The following is a 17,126-nucleotide window of genomic DNA, read 5'->3' as shown; positions in this document are numbered from 1 at the left end:
AAGAGTTATGCCGCTCGAAGCTGTACAGTACTAAAGTGTCATATGGAAACTCGCCATAGCCAAAATATCCCACCCAAATGCGAAAAGATAGTGATAAATGATCAGATGCTACCACAATAAGTACGAATAGACATGGATCAGAGTCATCAGCTGCTTGAAGAACATGAGGATACGGAGGAAAGGAAGCTCAAGTAGAGCTATCCACAGCTAAGCTGCATCAAGGAAAGACTATGACATATGACGCGCATCTTCGTTTCTCCTCCGCATTTCATCCGTAACCTTCTCCATCCTCTCTTCTTCGGCACTCACGCTTCCCCTTTATAGCAAATTGAAGGTTAGCTGTATAGCTACAAAATTATTCAAAATGCTTTCGCGCATTTCTCGATCTGCTGTCTCCTCCGCCGCCCGTCCTTCACTCCATGTAGGCCGGATCACAGCAACGGCGCCCGCAGCCATCCATTTTCTACCCCGGTTGAACAGCGTCAGCAACTCCTCCCAAGCATCCCGTCGAGGGTTCCAATCCACCAGTTGCATCCGCAAGGGCATCTTCCCTGATTCCGCAGACCCTCCCGCCCCGAACCCGCAATCGAATAATGTCGCCGGCGCGTTCACCCATGTCACGGAACCCTCGCCATTGGATGACGCGCAGTATCATGAATTCGCGGAGCACTATCTCAACGTGATTCAGAATGAAGTGGAGAAGGCCCAGGAGGAGGGATCTGATATCGAGGCAGAGTATAGTGTGCGTATTGCGGACCTGTGTTCTAGATTTTTTCTTTTCCCTTTCCTCTCCGAGGCAACTCATGCCGCCCTGGTAATCTGCAAGATATCTTTGGCTAACTCGGTTCGATATACGACCTTTAACTCTAGGCTGGTGTAATGAATATCGCAGTTCCGGGTGTAGGAACCTATGTCCTGAACAAGCAGCCTCCCAACAAGCAGATCTGGCTCAGCTCGCCAATCTCCGGCCCTAAGCGGTACGACTGGGTCGTCGAGGGAGACCACATGCATGAGAAGCAGGATTCACGTCCCTTCGGCAATGGACAATGGATCTACCTCCGCGACGGATCCAATTTAACGGATCTGTTGAATGCGGAGCTGTCGTTGACCATCGCAAAGGATGTCTACAGCGAATTTGTGTAATAATTGTCGACTGGCCAAGAAGGAGTATGTGGATCAGGCGATGTTTAAGGTTACCATATTCTATGACGAAGAAGTTATGGTGTATGATATGGAGATCTTGTTCAACATTTCAGTTTCGTCCATGGGAACGATGTAAAAACCCGCATCAAGTGTATATTCACTTGCTGCGCAGATATACAATCATGAATCGAAAGTTCACCGGCATAACGATCTTCTTTTCTCCCAGAGCCAGATTTCTTCACGACCAAAACGCCCATATGTGTCATACTTGACGTGACCTAGGTCAACATTTATTATGACCAGGGTCGGATATAGCAGTGATGTCCCTTTGCCTCAAGGCAAAGCGTCCTGACACTGGCGAAGACACTGTAGTCAACAGTAGAGTCGCTCGCACTGTGCGCACATGCATTGCTTGGATACGTGAAACCAGAAAAAGCCACGAAGGCCCGACGGCTGCTGTTGTGGCAAGATTCCTATATCCCACATCAATGGACAAGAATTGTTACTCTGAGGGCAGTCGTTTCGGTTCGGTAAGTTGAGTAACTCGTGCAGCGTTTCAGGAATCGGCACGAGAGACCTTGTGTCCTCTTGATGATAACTACAGTCTCTAGCGGATTTACGCTTGCACGGAAACTGCACCTGGTGCCGGCTGATTATCATCCTTGGGAAGATCAGACTGCAAGTAGAAAACATTGTCAGCGACCCATATTCTGTGATCCTGAGGAAATTATGATTCTGTCGAGGCAGAAATTGGCGATGCATACCACTTCAAAGATAACCCGAATCATCAAGCTGCAACTAGGACAAACAGCAATATCTTCACCGTCGCGCAGGTCATCAATTGCGATTTCGAATCTGTCGCCACAGGGGCACGGGTAATGGTATATCTGGAGATTTGGGTCGAAGGTCATGTCTTCGATCTCGATTTCGTCGTAGATGGAAAGAGCTTCGTCGGCCATATTGAGCGATCGTATCTTCTCGTGTGCGCTGGCGAGTCAAATTATGATATCTCTATTGTAATGACAAAGTTCAAGGCAATCTATAACTTTATCACCAGAAAAGTTTTAGTGGGTCGATCATGTGACTGCATGGAGTCAGATAAGGGCCACAGGGACGACTCCGCAACTGACGCATCAACAAGTTTAAAAGAATGGCATTGTATTCTTCATGAGCAAGGGTATCTCCAAACAATGTAAAAGGGTTTCTAGACACTTAGTCTCTGAATCTCCAACTTCACCGCCTCGATCTCTTTTATGAGCGATCCGTACCGTCGGGCGATCTCTCGCATCGGGCCAGACTCAAAATGCTCTTTGTCGCTACGAGCAGATGGCTCGTGGGCCTCAGAGTCCACGCCTTCGTAGGCTTTCAGCTCCTCAAGAACCTTCCCTTGTTGCTCCTCCAGTCGTTCACGAGTCTCCCGGAGATGTTGGCGGTATCGGTCAAGGGCAGTAACAACCTCGGGAGTATAGAGTGTTGCTGCAGTGTCTAGTTTCATTATACTTTCGAAGTCATGAGTTTCAAGGGACCTCGGAGTAATCGTTTTGATCAAACATACCTTAACTTCGCTTCCACACCTTGCGCAACCAGAGCAAGATGTTCAGCCTTAGCCTTGGCAGCCCTGGATAGCGCGCCGTGCTTAACGCGCTCCAGCAACACAACCGTATGCTTCAGTATCTCAGCGCGTGATTCCAGGACGTTTGCCGCTGTTATCGCCATCCGTGCACGAGCAGCTGGTATTCGCGACAACTGTATCTGACGCAGGTTTTGTAGTCGCTCCCGGAGCTGTGATGCGAGAGGAGCCTGTGGTTTCGCCTTCGATTGGTTACGGCTTGTTCGAACTCGAGCTCGTGTAGGCAATGTAGACATTTGCGGTATCGCGGGTGCAGACGCCGCGCAATCTGGGCTCTTTCCGGTGTTCGCGATTGCTCGGAGATCTTCAAGGGCGGACGACAAGGCGTTCGAAAAAGGTATGACTAGTGCAGGAATGATGGAATAGAAGGCGTCCATATCCGAAGCTAGGAGGGATAGAGCATGAGAATGTGCGCTCTCGTGGTCGTCCTCATCCTCGAGGTCAAGCCGACTAGGGGACGATTCCAGGTAGAGGGTAATCACGGCGAGAGGGTCGCGATACTGTCCAAACAGACTTTTAGTAAAGTAACGCATATTTCGACTCAGATAAGTTTATCCTGACATCATCCGGCAGCCCACTGTCAGCGTCAAAAGCCAGCTGCTGTAGCGTCTGTTGCTTGATCTTTTTGCTTGCGCTTCGCACTCGACATCTTCTCAGTTCCTAGAAGCAGTAAAACCACGGGTCAAATCTGCATTGTATTCGATTCTTGCACGGCCAGATTCATCCACGCTGCCAATGCTCAAGTCAAGTGGCGCCTTGAACGTACTTCCAGTACTTCTTTTCTGGCTGGCTGCTCATCACTGGCCCGTGTCGAGCCATCGGCATTGAGTAAATTGGTAGTCAAATGCTGATAGAGTTTTCCGAATTGGGGATTATTTTCAAGGATAACCGGGTCGCAGGGTGGTATCATTTTGGGAACTGGCTTGGAGTTGGAAGTTCCCAAGATGTGTAAACAAAGCTGCAAAATCACCTATCTTTCCGTGCTCCCGCGTTACCGCCAGGTCGACCCGTGACTGCGGATGTGTCTACAACTACAAGGCACAGACTACAGCTAGGTACAAGTAAAAAACCAGATCAAGAAAGGTCGGATTTCGAGGCTTCTGCGCTTTCATTTTCACATTTCTTTCGTAATCATACATGTATCTGCTGCGCCATAATCTTTTCCCAACGTATCCGGGCGGCGTCCTGCCAGCCCCAAGCACTCTGAGTACTCACAATAGACGAGTACGCTCGTGCCTTGGTCCCAAGTTTCCTCACTCAAAGCTCTATGGCCGACTTAGGAATTTTGGAAGTGTGCGAGGTGACACATTGTTCCCTCAACCAAGAACCACAAGTACGAGCACGAGAGCTATGAAGTGGTATCATAGAAACAAGGTAATGGGTAGAAGAAACTGCCATGCTGCTGACCTTCAAAATAATTCAAGCCATCCGCAACGTGAGCTGATCCTAAATTGTGGATTTCGCTCCCTGGACCTGCGCAGACTCGCCCGATAGAATAGTAAAAGGCAAAGAAAAAGAGGGGGGGGGAAAACACGCAAGGTTCGAAACCGGAAGACGAGAGTAAGAGGTTTATGTACAGAGAGTCCAGAACTTGATGTCAAGGCCAGACTGTCTTCCAAGACAAAACGAGTCGCTAAAAGGGCATAATAGAATCTCAAAAGTCATGCGTTGATTCAGGGAAAAATGCTGACGAGTAACTAGTCATGGAGTGCCACAGGAGGGCGTCATGAAGTTCACGCGCGTTGGAGCTGACAAAGGGCCTACTCTTCCTCGCTTTCTTCAGAATCATCCTCTGAATCGTCGCTACTTTCATTCGCTTCCACAGACGGGAGAGGATCGGGAGAACGGCCGCCACCGCCCTGGAAGCGAGAGAGGTTGCTCTCGAGCATGTTAATCTGAGCCTCCTGCTCATACTTGCTCATAGGCTTATTCTTCTTTGGCTTTGGAGCAGCCATATTTGCTGCAGTAGAAGCGGTTATATCTTCCTCCTCTATGACATGCGGAGCGTTCTTCTTGACGAACTTCAGCAACATCAATAGAACCTCATTAGGGAGCTCATCGATGTCAAGTTCGATCTCGGTCTCTTGTGTACCCTGAAATGAAACATTAGCACATACGTTTGAGACGAAGGTAGAAGTTGAAACTCACTTTCAAAGCTGGAACGTTACTTTGGATAATCTTGAGGGCTTCCTGCATCTTCTTGTCAGGAAGACTACTTATTCCGTTCGAGATTATCTGCTTTTCGTGATAAGTGACGTAGCGCTGCTTTTCCGGCTTAGATGACTTGGAGGAAGTTTTCTTGTCCTTCTTGCCCAAGGGGATAGTTCCGCTCTTCTTCGAATCCTTCTTTCCGGACTTAGACTTGCTAGGTTTTTTCGAACCAGGTGGAGTCTTCTTTTTCTTCTGTGTAATCGCCTCCACTTGACGTGACATTTCAGCAATTTGTTTCTGCAGCATGGTTAACTTCTCGTTGTCGTAGTCGCTCTCGTCTTCCTCTTCTTCGCTTTCTTCGGAGGAAGAGCTAACGCTCTGGTGTTCTGGGTGGGGTTCATGAGCCTCTAGATAACGCGTCTTCTGAGCCCACTTGTTTTCGAATATCTCCTGGAATCTTTGTCCGGCCATGTAGGTAGGATCTCCTGGAATGTTGAACTTGAAGCAGTTCTTGAATATTTGACGCATGTCAACCTCAAATTCCTTGGCATTCTCGTACTGGCCAGTCTTGAGTTTGGACTGGACAGTGGAAAGATCCATTGGCTTCTTGATAATGCTGTGATAAGTCGGAATGTTCAGTGCAACCGGGTCCACAGGGAAGTAGAAGGGGGCAGCCCAGTTGTAGTGCTTGGGTTTGTGGAGCTCATCCAAGACTTCCTGACAGAATCGCAGTTCCCACTGGTACTTCTTCTTCTTGGGCTTGGTGGAATAAGGCAAATCCCGTTTGGGTGGATGAATCGAGCGCTTGGGACGGCCATCAGTATTGGTAGAGTCACGACGGATCAAAGGTAGGCCTTCTGGTCCAAGAGCAAAAGTCGTGGCCTGAGGGGAAGTGGCGGCCGGGCGAGCTGTAGACGTCCCAATGCTAGTGCGCGGTTCCCGATGTGCCGCTGAAGTTTTGGTGGAGACTTTTTTCGGCTTCTTCTCTTCAACCTCATCAGCCTTGGGTAGGTTCATCATTTGCTTCTCGAATGTGCCTTTGAGCTTCAATCCCTCTTGTGACACCACGTGGTCGGGTCCATTAAAAGCAACTGCATTTTGCACCATCAAATTAAAATCGTCCACGACGGCCTGAGCAGTCTTGTACTCATTATTCTTCAATTTACGCTCGATTGTTCCAAGATCCATAGGATGCTTGATAATCTGCGGATAATGGGGAATGTTCATCTTGACCGGGTCAACAGGTTCGCGGTAGAAGCGAGCATCATTCATGCGCTTCAAACTCTGAATACCTTTGAGGACGAATTTATGTTGGACCTTAGTCATGGTCGCCTCCCCATTCACAGTGGTGCGGGCACGTGCTTCGGTCACGGGTGTTGGCAGATCAGGAAGCTTGACCTCGGCTGAGCCTTCATCTTCCAGCTTGGTACGTTTGGCAGCGGGCTCATCATCGCCGTCTGCATCGCGCTCCCGAGATACCTTCGTCGGAGACATCGGAACATCTGGCGCGTCAGGCATGTCTTGGTCGATAGTCTGCAGACTCGGTGCAGTTGGCGCCTGACTCGTAGCGTCATCACCGGGCATGGTGTCCAGCTTCCCACTAATAGAAGGATGATGAGGCAGCTCGGACTTCACGCCAGCATCCTGTCGATTATTCTCCACCTTGGCATCGGATGACAAATCAGTCGGTGGCTTTGATACATCTTGCGATGCCTCCGTGTCTTGCGGTGAGGCCTGGTTTTTACCAACAGCTGAGCCCGTCTCCTGCATCACAGGCGTATTAGGAATAGAGTTGTCCCCGTTTGGCTCTTTGTTTGGTCCATCCGCAGGCGTTGAAGTAAGGAGTTTCTCTTCTTCCTTCTCCGTTGGTGTCGTTGTCGATGGTGCAGGGACGTCCGCAGGTGGTTGAGTAGGTGACTTTGGGGGCGACACAGTGGAGCCGGCGCCATTCGTCAACGATGGCTGTTCAGCACCGTGGCCATTCACCGCCGCGGTCTTGTCATTTTCCTCGTTCGTACCATTAGTCGGCGCTGCTTCCCTCACATGATTCTGCGAGCTACTTCTAGGAAATTAGCGAGCTCGTCGATATATCAACGTGGTGGATAACTCAGAATTGTTAAACGTACCTTGTGCGACCAATATCAACAGATGAGGCACCATTTGGCGACGGCGGCAGTTGAGGCTTGTCCTCCTTGACAACAGGAGGAGCCTCGGGAGGCGGCGTCGCCATTGGGGACAACAGTTATCACCTTTCTTGGGGAGCCCGTAATACAAGGATCTAACGGAGCAGGAAGAGGCTGTTCTCAGTTGAAGTTTAGATAGCGACAACGACAATAATGCACTGAATAGGTATTCTCTGCGCTAACACAGACTAAATGATTCGATTCGGTAACCCGTCAAGCAGAAAAATCTGGTTAGATGACAGAAGACACAAGGAGAAGTGTTGCCTCTAGCGGTCGCAAAGAGTCGCGACGCCGAGAAGTGTTGCGGAAGATACAAAAACGAGAAAGATTAGCGCAGGTCGGAAGTGGAGAATGCGACAAGGAGGATTTTATATTGCCAAGAGGCGGTAAGTAAGAAGTCACGTGGGCGGCAAATTCAGTTTGACTAAGCGGGAGGCAAAGTCGCAGGAGAAACGGAGAGATAGAAGATTAGCAAAGCGGACAACTTTGCGTCAACCAAAAGGAGTCTGAGAAAGCTGAGAATCAGGTGATCTTCACGTAACAGTTCTCTGACACGTGCCTCTGTAAACGCCTGAGGAAAAGCAAAGCGTTCAGCAGGATCACGGCGAAACTGAAGCTTGGTGTGCTCAGAAATAAGAGTTATTTGACAGAAAATAAGTAGGTGCAGGGGCTGCGACTGGGATTATGATGTGAGAGCGCGTCGCGAAATACGCGTTGTGATGATAAGAGGTAGTAACTTGATGAATGTGAGGGCGGTAACCGAGGATACGGAGAAAATAAGATGGAATATTAATAAATAAAGGCGGTCAGCACTCAGCAGGCAGACGGGGTAACAGATAAGGGTCAAGGTGAATAGGAAGGGCCAGGCGTGACCAGGCGCGGGTGCAACGCAGCTCTCAGCTCAGCTCCAGAAACAGAGACTGAGAAAATCCGAGGAGGGTGCTAGAATCCTTAAGTACGAACGGCCGCGTCGCGCTCGTCCGTCCTCTGCCGCTAGCCCCATCTGTGGCGCTAATCCCAATCATTCTAGTTCAAGCCATTTAGCAATCGCTGATTGGTTGCGCGATGACGCGTTCTACGAGATATGATATATTATTGGTTGTGGCTTATTCTAGTGTGGGGCCTTTGTACCAGAAGTTTTTCTGTCGGAACCATCATCCTTCTTCCAAAAAAGACACTCATAAAATGATCACAAAATTTTCGGGTCGAATAGATCAAAACAAGCTGTACAAGAAGTCAGAGCAAAAGTTGACCTGGCTGTAATGGAGTGAGGCGACTGCAGACAAAGCTATTTCAGGTCTGTGAGATAATGGATGAATTTGAGGTGAAACTAGTCAACTGGGAGGTTAGATATGACATACCCAAACCTGTTAGGCATTCACATTCAGGAAGAGTAGCATCACAAAAATCCTTGGTTTTTGAAAGAGTTGTGCTGAGGCTTACTCAGGGAAAAGACCCATGTGCTGGCCGCCTTCTGATTATGGAAGTCAGGGTTGAGCCCTGAGCCAGCCTTCCTTCCTACCCCTTGCGTTGTAGGCTTGTAGCTCGTATCAGGCCTAGCGTGTCACATAATGATGCAAGACTGCCTGGTGCCAAGAGGTACCACAAATTGCGCAAGGTAAACAAGAGTCGCCCAAGGCCCTTTTCTTGTTCTGGCAGTCGCTCATATGAACATAGCTGACCATGACAGAGGTAAGTAGCGTAGTAGACCCAGATTGTATGTCTCAATGTAGGCATACTAAATGACGATTTGACTCAACACACCTACTTCTGAACAGCAAGAGTCCATAGCTCCGTATCAAAATGCAGCCGAGAGTACTTGTGTCGCTGCCGCAGCCTTGACAATCAACATCCAGCGAAGAACCTATCCTGAAGAGCACATTGTACCGTAATTGAAATCTGGAGATGACCGTGTCTGAGCTGCCTCCCTGACTTTGACTGAACGCTTGTTTATCAGGGTGGCTTGACACAGGGTGGTTGGAAACATACAGCTTCCTGCTCAGAAAGGTCCGTCATAATTGGTGATTAGTAGGCCGACTGCATTAACCTGCTCAGCATAGTCGAACTGATTCAGGAGGAGTCAATTAGCACTGGTGGTCTGATGCTGTTGTTTGATGTCGAGGTCAACAGAAACCTGCCAAAAAATGCCATGAGCCCTCACTGTGACATGAAATGAAATGAAAGAAGTGAAGGAGACAATGAATTCTCTTTCCTCACGGGCGCGGTCTTAAATTTTTTGGGGGACAAGCGTGACTGAAACTTTCAAGTAGCGAAAGGTATTCATGTTTGAAGCCTAGGCAGATGACAATCCACAGCCATTTCTTCTGCTGCGACGATCCAGAAATCATCTGGCAAGGCGACATAAATAGCACTATTCATACTCGTGCTGACTGAATTTTTGAAACCCTTGAGCAGTATTTACTCCATAGAAAGCTTGCAAAAGCGGACAGTAGCGGATTAGATAAGACATTTGATCGCGGAACTTCACAGACACTAGACCGTTTACGGACTAGCGCAATATAACCTCTACAGAACTTTTTTTTCCTTCTCAGTAACACTGCCCAGATACGGCGACCGCTGGCAGCTCGACAAGGTCAAAACATTCAGGTCTGCATTGATCCTCATACTTCTCGGCGTCTGTCTTGAGTCACCTTTATCCGTAAAAATGGGCAAAAAGGCTCCTCGCCCTCCCGTTTCGAAGACTTCGTCCGCTGCGTCGCCCGCAGTGTCCGGCCTCACATACACCGGGAATAAGTCTTCGATACTGAAAGCGTCGTTTGCACCCTCTGAGTATCAATTGGCGCTTTTTGCCTCTGTTATTCAGGGTCTCGATGCTCAGCACCTCCGAATTCACGACACAAATACGGGCCGATTACAATGCGAACATGTCCTAGGTCCCAAGGAGACTGTCACGTCTCTAGATTGGGGCTACTTCCCTCTCAGACAAAGAGATCGTGATCAGCAAGGGAAGAAGAAGCGGAAGCGCCATTCTGACATCAATGGTGCTAGCAGTGGATTTGAGCAAGGGGATGTAGTTGTTGCTTTTGGTACAAACGCCTCCGAAATCCGCATGTACTCGCCTATCGAAGACAAGATTGTGGGGGCACTCGGGGGTGTACATGACAAAGGTGTTGTGGATTTCAAGTTCACTGCGAACCGACCGGGTCAGGAAGGTTGGAGTATTGGTGGTGATAACAAACTAGTGCAATGGGATCTGCGCACCGGAAAGAGTACCAGGTTGGTTTCTTCAACTAATTGATGCCTCAATATAAATCCAACTGACAGTGTTTTATAGAACAATCCATTTACCAGCATCCACAGGTTATAGCACCCTTTCTCGCCCCGTGCCCTCCAACCCGCCCGTCGTTTGCGCCTCTCAAACGCCCTACCTGATCGACGTTGAGGGAGATGAATCGACAGCATCATTCCCAGCGATGCGGAACCAGATTCGGGAAATTATCACCTCCTCCACGGAATCCCTCACGACAGCTGTCTTTCTTGCCTCTGATGGCGATCGCTACATCAATGTCTTTGACGTTGAGGGTCGCAAGCTTGTGTTGAACCTCGTTGCAGATACAGAAGTATCATCATTGGCGTTGACTTCGGGTTCAGGACAAGGACCAGATGACGCTCTGGCGATGGAGAAGCAAATCCTCGCAGCTGTGACCGAAGATGGCACTATTGAACTTTTCACAAAACCACTCGTGCCGCCAAAGGATCAGAGCTCCAAGACCAGTCTCAAAGCTAGGGGAAGGCAGCTCACGAGGCGGGCGGAGTCATCAATCAAGATCACTCAGTCTGAGACTTCGGATGCCTCCGTACCTGTCGTCGCAGCAACTTTCCAAGGAACTGATATTCTAATTGTTTGGGCCGAAGGAGGCATTATACCGGTCTTTGAGCGCATCAACTGTATTGATATAGATACTGAGGAGCTAGCTTTCACTGGGCTGAAGAAGATTGTCAAGACCAAGTCTAGCTCGGTTCTTGCCTCCGTAACAACGAATGGAATTCGAGCCGCAGGTGAAACGCAAGTCGATGAATCTCGAGCAGTGGTCGAGCAAGGGGACCTCGTGGAGGACGATGTCGAGATGCAAGACACCAGGGCGGATGCAACAGTGGCCGACAGTGAGGAGGATTCGGAGGACGACGACGATGATTCGAAGAAGCCGGTTGAGAAGAAGGAAACTCGGCAGCGGAAGCAGAAGAAGGATGCGGATAGTGACGTTGAGATGCGATCAGAAGCCGGAGATGAAGAGGATGCGGAAGAGGACGAAACGGGAGAGCCATCCTTTGGCGAGCTTTTGCGGGCCAATGCTTCGGAAGAAATTGATGTGGAAGCCGAACTTGAGGACGACGTCCGTATTGGATCTCTCGTACCTGGAAAACCCAGCGCAGCGGTGCAGCAGATCACCTCTGGCGTCACGTTGTCTACGGTCCTTACGCAGTCGCTCAAGACGAACGACAATGGGATGCTCGAATCATGCTTCCATACGGGTGATCTTACCATTGTCCGTGAAACCATTCAACGTCTCGACTCGTCGCTCGCTGCCACTCTGCTCCAGAAGCTGGCCGAGCGTCTCTCGTCTCGCCCGGGTCGGTACGGACACCTTCTCGTGTGGGTACAGTGGACGTGTGTTGCTCATGGTGGCGCTCTCGCCGGCAAGCCAGAACTGCTAAAGCGGATGTCTACCCTGTTCAAGGTTATGGACCAGCGCTCCTCGAGTCTGTCTTCCTTGCTGTTGCTCAAGGGAAAACTTGACATGTTGCATGCGCAGCTGGGACTTAGACAGTCCCTCCGCGGCGGAGCCGAGGGCATGGACAGTGAGGATGAGGACAACATCATTTACGTCGAAGGCCAGGAAGAGTTGGAGGATGAGGATAGCGATGCCGACACCGCGAAGAACGCAGTAACGCCGCGGACCAAGTCGATACGCGATCAGACCTACGACGAGGACGAGTCCATGATTGACGGTGAGCAGTCCGGTCGTGACGAGTCAGATGATGAAGAGGATGAAGGCAGCGATGAGGAGGATGAGAACGAGGAAGACGTGTTCGACGTTGAGGCGGAAGAGTCTGTTGGTTCTTCTGATGCTGAGGAATCTTTGGAGGACGAGGACGAGGAGGAAGATGATGATGCGGAAAGTGCAGGCTCGATGGCAGACTTCATTGCCGACACCGAAGACGACGAGTCGGATGACGATGGACTCTCTGCGCAACCCCCGCCATCCAAGAAAGCCAAGTTTGGCGGTAGTGGAGGAAAAGAGAAGAAGTCGGGAAGGAGATAGATAATACCCTGATTCTTCCGCTTTGGGCTCTCATGTCTGGTCCTTGTTTCTCAATTTTCTGTGACCTGTTGCTATGTGGATGGATATTTTTTTTTTTTGAACAAAAGTAAAAGAGACTTTCATTTTTCTGGGTTGGGGCCGCCAACTGTGTTTGCATTAGAAGGTGGAAGGGCACACCGTTCGCTGTATACATTTAGTTACTACCTAGATTATTGTATATGCTGCACTTAATCTCAAGATTTTTTCTGGCCCTAGACATATTGGATATGAGACTCATACGACTTCTCGACCATCCGATCACGACCCCCTCAGCCAATATGACTGATCTGCACGGTGCGAATGATAAATATATACTCTCTTTCCTGGTGATCGCAACCAACCAACCCTCACAAATCAACCTCCGTCGCTTTACAAGCACCCTGATACAACACTCGATGCGCTGGTTCCTCGTCTTCATCCTTCAAAGGCACAGTCATTGCGACCGTCGCTTCATCACTTGGATACTCCGTATAATGCCCATCCGCACTAACATCCGCCGTATCCAACGCCAGAATCATCCCATGCTTGCCCCCCAGTATCCAGGCCTCGTCATCTGAATGGGGCAAAGTGACATGTGCCAGTCCAGAGAGGAAAACCACCCATCTTTCCTCTAATCAGCAACGCTCCGTTCCTATATGGCTTTTGTGGAGGACATGAGTAGGATAGGCTGGAAATGATACATACTGTCTCGTGGGGGCATTGTGTATCCCACCATCTAATTGAGCAGGAACAATACTGTAGGTCGCGTTGTCTCCTACAGGTCCTAGGGAAAGCGTAGCGCTGCCTGTAATACCTGGCTGAGTTGATGAAGAGAAACCCGGTTCGAGTGACCAGCATTCCAGGGTCGACTGGTTGTTTCGGGCGCCGATGACTGTGATGTTGAGGGTGGTAGGCATAGATGTCACGGCTGTGGTCGCAATGGCACCTGGGAGAATGGATGCCACAACCTGCAAGAAGGACATCATGATTGCGACAGGCTGCGTGAGTAAGTTGATTGTAGGCTGTAATTCGCAAGCCTAAGCTTCTGAGTATCACTTTCCATCAATCTCAACCAAACCAGACAAGTCTTCTACTTGAATTGCGCTATTTGATCTCTGCGGAATGTCGATCCATGCTGGCTGATTATTGAGCCAGTAGGAGGACGCGCGATGAGGCATGCATGCCCAGTCAATCCTTGCAAAGGTTGACAAGACCCAATGATCGCCCACAGACGAGACTAATACTGTGTTCAACAGTTGCCGACTGGTGCACAGGGCAAAGACAACATGGTCGACACTATCAGATGATCGACCATTCCAAGGTCGTTTGGAAACGAACCACATAATTGGTCTGGTTCTGGACTCGATAAGCACCGGCGAGGATAGGAGACTATGGCCAATGGACATTGAATAGAAATACGTAAGAATACATTAAAAATATTTACTCTTCTCTGGTCTATGAACAACTTTTCCATCACTGTCCTCTGCCTTCGTGGATATGAATTTATATCGCACCAGAACTGGAACACAGGGGCCATTCCCACATGAGAAAGATCCCAACTATCGGATGATTTCGTCCCCGAGCTTCTCTAGCCCTTCAAGTCCTTCAAGAATCTGGCTTCCTCCGAAAGGACCGCAAGCTGCCGCCGTACTTTTCTTTGGCCCGCTCCACACCTCGTGAAATTTGACAGTCTGGTCACTTGACGCAACGATAATGCATCCCTCATCCAGCGTGCGAGGACACCATAAGCCTCCTTCTTTTGCGCTTGGTCGTAATTGAATAGGGTGCGACGTACGGCGGTACGGTTCGCTTTGCGCTCGCCTGCGCTGGACCGTGGACGCTGAAGACGAGATGCTGGTCGCACGATCGAGAAGATCCTGCATAAGGACATGTGACTTTCCCGGATAACTCACAGCGCAGATAGCGCGCCCACAATGAACTGCGCCAGCGTTGCTTATCCCATCCCAACTAGTGCCATACGGACCCCAGGGGATTGCAGCAATCTGCTCGCAGCTCGGCCACGCAAAAACAGCGATCCTGTACGGGTGCTCTGGCTGTGCGAACCCAAAAGTGGCGACAATCTCCCTTCGTCGTTTGCTCCAAATAAGGCTGGTCACTTGCGCGTACACATTGATGGTCGCCAGGCACGCCCCAGACGGAGCGTGCCAGAAATGAATGGCTCGGTCGTTCGAGCCGCCTCCGGTGGCAAGGAGAGACGGTTGCCATGGCGCAAAGGCAATTGCCTTTACGGCTGCCGCATGCGCCAATATATGCTTCTGCCTATTTGGGGGTATCGTTACCGTTCTCTCAGTCCCCAAGGCGAGCGACTCGGTGTGTTTAAGGAGTGATGCTTGCGAAGAACCGAGGCGAAAGTGAGACCACGAAGGAAGCAAATTGAGAAAGTCACGCCGCCTGAATAGTCGCTTGCTTGTGGTCGTAGAAAGACAAGAGAATGCATTCTGACATTGCACGCTTATCGACTGGCAAGTTTGAGCTGATTTACAAGGCTTCATTGTACGGTTGAGCTGTCGCCAGGGCATGAAGTCACGGAGCTCGAAGATTAGACAAGCGTTATCATTTCCTCCAGTGGCCAAGTACGCACCATCTGGAGACCAGGTTATACCACAAATCCTCTGAGTATGTGCGGAAATTCTGGCAAGTAGGGTGATAGCACCGTTCCATACAAACTGCTCTCGAATCTCCTCACTGGGCCATTCTACTGAGTAGTACCATATGTTGCCAAGTTCATCGCCGACAGCAAGGTCCTCTGTATTGACTTCAACGTTGTGGAATCGCTCAGAGAACCTGCGCGTCACTGTTTGCCTGAACGCCACCGAAGTGATACTGTTGGGATGATTAATTTCATAGCGTGGCTCGGCTTCAGGAGCACTCCAGAGGGTGACCAGTCCGCTTCGCCTACCGACGGCCAGGATGTCTTTGCCTCCGCTCTCGGACGAGAAAGATAGAGAGATTACGAAATTTGAGGGGTGATGGTCCACGAACGGGGGATACAGCACGCCAAAAATCTCCGACCAAACATACACGCGATGGGCAAGACCAACGGCGAGAACTCCAGAGGTAGGTGAATACGCGAGCGTTGTGCAATAGTAGTCATCGCGAAGATAAGGGGCGTCCAGGATCCGGAATGGGCGTGCTGGTACGATGCTCTCAGCGTCCTCTCGTGCATCCGTCGACGCCCCTGTCATGCACAAATGTCAGCACATCCGAAGATGGTTTGGAGCCGATACTCCACGTTGTACAAATCTCATCGAAGAATTCTACAAAGAACAATTTTGTGGTATATATGCCATTGAAAGTCTTTGATATGTGAGTGACCCGGACAAACACAAGTATCTTTTTGTGCCAAAGGGGTGGTGGCATCAAGCATTGTCCTGTAAGCTAACACGATTTCATAGATTTTGGAATGATAGCTCCCATCATTGAGATTTTGCGTCATTCAACGTTGAAGTTTCACTTAAGGAAGAAAGCAAATTCTTTCACTTACATTGATCTGCCTCACCCCTTTTCCAGGCACTGTCTTTCCATGTTAACGGAGAGAAACGTTCGTAATCAGGGCGAGACGGACTCGGCTTGGACTCGAGCAGAGGCAATAGCCTGCACTTCAGTATCTTGACTATCGGGTCAATATTCAAAGCAAGAGCTACTCTCGACTCGTGCTTTCCTGGCTCTTCAGACGACGCAGCCTGAGAGAAAAATTTGGCCGTATGCACTGGAGCGGTCGCTCGACTCGCAAGACGACCTCTCGTGTCACCAGGTATCCCTGTAAATTGTCTACCTAGCATGGCAGACGTTCCACCGACGCTCCATACGGCCCCAGCGCTGACCTGTCTGAGAGGGTCCCGTGGTCCAAACTCATTGCCACTCCTGATAGCTGAGCCGGTGATGAGGTGGGGAATATAGTGAGGGCTGAAGGTACGCCCGGATTGTACCCTCGGGACACTTGCAGATCTGCGTGGCCGCTCAGGCATAAAGGGATCTGACTTCGGTGTGCGTTGTCGCAGGAGCTTTTCTTCAGGGGTCAGGCTCTGCGTAGGCTTTCCCACTCGCAACGGTGTGGACAAAGGATCAATGAATTCTCTCAAAGGGATGAATCTGTCTGGAGATTTTGGACTCCTAGAGCCTTTTGCCATTACAACACCATTGAAAGTCCGCCTATATCTTCCGCGACCTCTCTCAATAGCGGTCTCTCTGACTGTGGACAGATGCGTCGTAGCTCCAAAATCGTCTGTGCTACTGGGGATCTGCTGCGTGCGGTTCTTCATGGATGAACTTTCAGAAGCAAACGAGCCAATGGAGAGCTTCTCGAAGGAAGGCAAAAGAGATTGTACTTCGTCCGAAGATTCACTTGATGTGTCAGATAGAGGCAAAGGAATGATAGCAGAGTCGACTAATCGCATGGACTCGCGTTCTTGGGTAGTCGATCGTGTATCATGCAAGAAGCTGCTTGCTGCAGAGACTTCTGAGCTTTTTGAAGAGCGACATGTCGAATTGGTCATTCTGTAACGCGCTCGAGAGACAAAATATATATACTATGTGGGCTGATAAGCGCTATGGAAAGTGGAAAAGGAATGAAATATCGTGCCGCTAGCAAAACACGGGGCCGTAAGTAAAGGTTATTGATGACCAGTACATTGTTGAATCATAACAGGGCCCGACATTGTCAGATGCGAGAAAGTATAGGCAATGTATGGAGTT

At 49.8% G+C, this 17,126-nt stretch overlaps 7 protein-coding genes across 7 annotated transcripts; 2 read left to right on the top strand and 5 right to left on the bottom strand.

Moving 5' to 3' along the window:
* Positions 1-364: 364 nt before the first annotated feature.
* Aud_007287 (frataxin family protein) lies at positions 365-1,143 on the top strand (the record flags this gene model as incomplete). Its single annotated transcript, XM_043292180.1, has 2 exons — positions 365-742; positions 871-1,143. The coding sequence occupies 2 exons, from the start codon at positions 365-367 to the stop codon at positions 1,141-1,143; spliced, it is 651 nt and encodes a 216-aa protein (XP_043148115.1).
* A 616-nt stretch (positions 1,144-1,759) lies between these two features.
* Positions 1,760-2,102, bottom strand: dph3 (CSL family zinc fnger-containing protein; the record flags this gene model as incomplete). Its single annotated transcript, XM_043292179.1, has 2 exons — positions 1,760-1,819; positions 1,908-2,102. 2 exons carry the CDS (start codon positions 2,100-2,102, stop codon positions 1,760-1,762), a joined length of 255 nt encoding a protein of 84 aa, XP_043148114.1.
* A 245-nt stretch (positions 2,103-2,347) lies between these two features.
* On the bottom strand, positions 2,348-3,683 carry Aud_007285 (uncharacterized protein; the record flags this gene model as incomplete). Its single annotated transcript, XM_043292178.1, has 4 exons — positions 2,348-2,642; positions 2,699-3,273; positions 3,335-3,433; positions 3,540-3,683. 4 exons carry the CDS (start codon positions 3,681-3,683, stop codon positions 2,348-2,350), a joined length of 1,113 nt encoding a protein of 370 aa, XP_043148113.1.
* Positions 3,684-4,533: 850 nt separating this feature from the next.
* On the bottom strand, positions 4,534-7,154 carry Aud_007284 (putative transcription regulator BDF1; the record flags this gene model as incomplete). The annotated part of the gene is made up of 3 exons (XM_043292177.1): positions 4,534-4,866; positions 4,922-6,980; positions 7,051-7,154. 3 exons carry the CDS (start codon positions 7,152-7,154, stop codon positions 4,534-4,536), a joined length of 2,496 nt encoding a protein of 831 aa, XP_043148112.1.
* Positions 7,155-9,772: 2,618 nt separating this feature from the next.
* Aud_007283 (WD40 repeat and Utp12 domain-containing protein) lies at positions 9,773-12,392 on the top strand (the record flags this gene model as incomplete). The annotated part of the gene is made up of 2 exons (XM_043292176.1): positions 9,773-10,344; positions 10,403-12,392. The coding sequence occupies 2 exons, from the start codon at positions 9,773-9,775 to the stop codon at positions 12,390-12,392; spliced, it is 2,562 nt and encodes an 853-aa protein (XP_043148111.1).
* Positions 12,393-12,778: 386 nt separating this feature from the next.
* On the bottom strand, positions 12,779-13,396 carry Aud_007282 (uncharacterized protein; the record flags this gene model as incomplete). Its single annotated transcript, XM_043292175.1, has 2 exons — positions 12,779-13,034; positions 13,116-13,396. 2 exons carry the CDS (start codon positions 13,394-13,396, stop codon positions 12,779-12,781), a joined length of 537 nt encoding a protein of 178 aa, XP_043148110.1.
* Positions 13,397-13,969: 573 nt separating this feature from the next.
* Aud_007281 (WD40 repeat domain-containing protein) lies at positions 13,970-16,927 on the bottom strand (the record flags this gene model as incomplete). Its single annotated transcript, XM_043292174.1, has 2 exons — positions 13,970-15,609; positions 15,916-16,927. 2 exons carry the CDS (start codon positions 16,925-16,927, stop codon positions 13,970-13,972), a joined length of 2,652 nt encoding a protein of 883 aa, XP_043148109.1.
* Positions 16,928-17,126: the final 199 nt, after the last annotated feature.

The sequence above is a fragment of the Aspergillus udagawae genome (assembly GCF_001078395.1).
Source record: "Aspergillus udagawae IFM 46973 DNA, scaffold_5, whole genome shotgun sequence".
Classification (NCBI taxonomy): Eukaryota; Fungi; Ascomycota; class Eurotiomycetes; order Eurotiales; family Aspergillaceae; genus Aspergillus; species Aspergillus udagawae.
The sequence above is the reverse complement of the archived record's forward strand: the minus strand, read 5'-3'. Positions and strand labels throughout refer to the sequence as shown.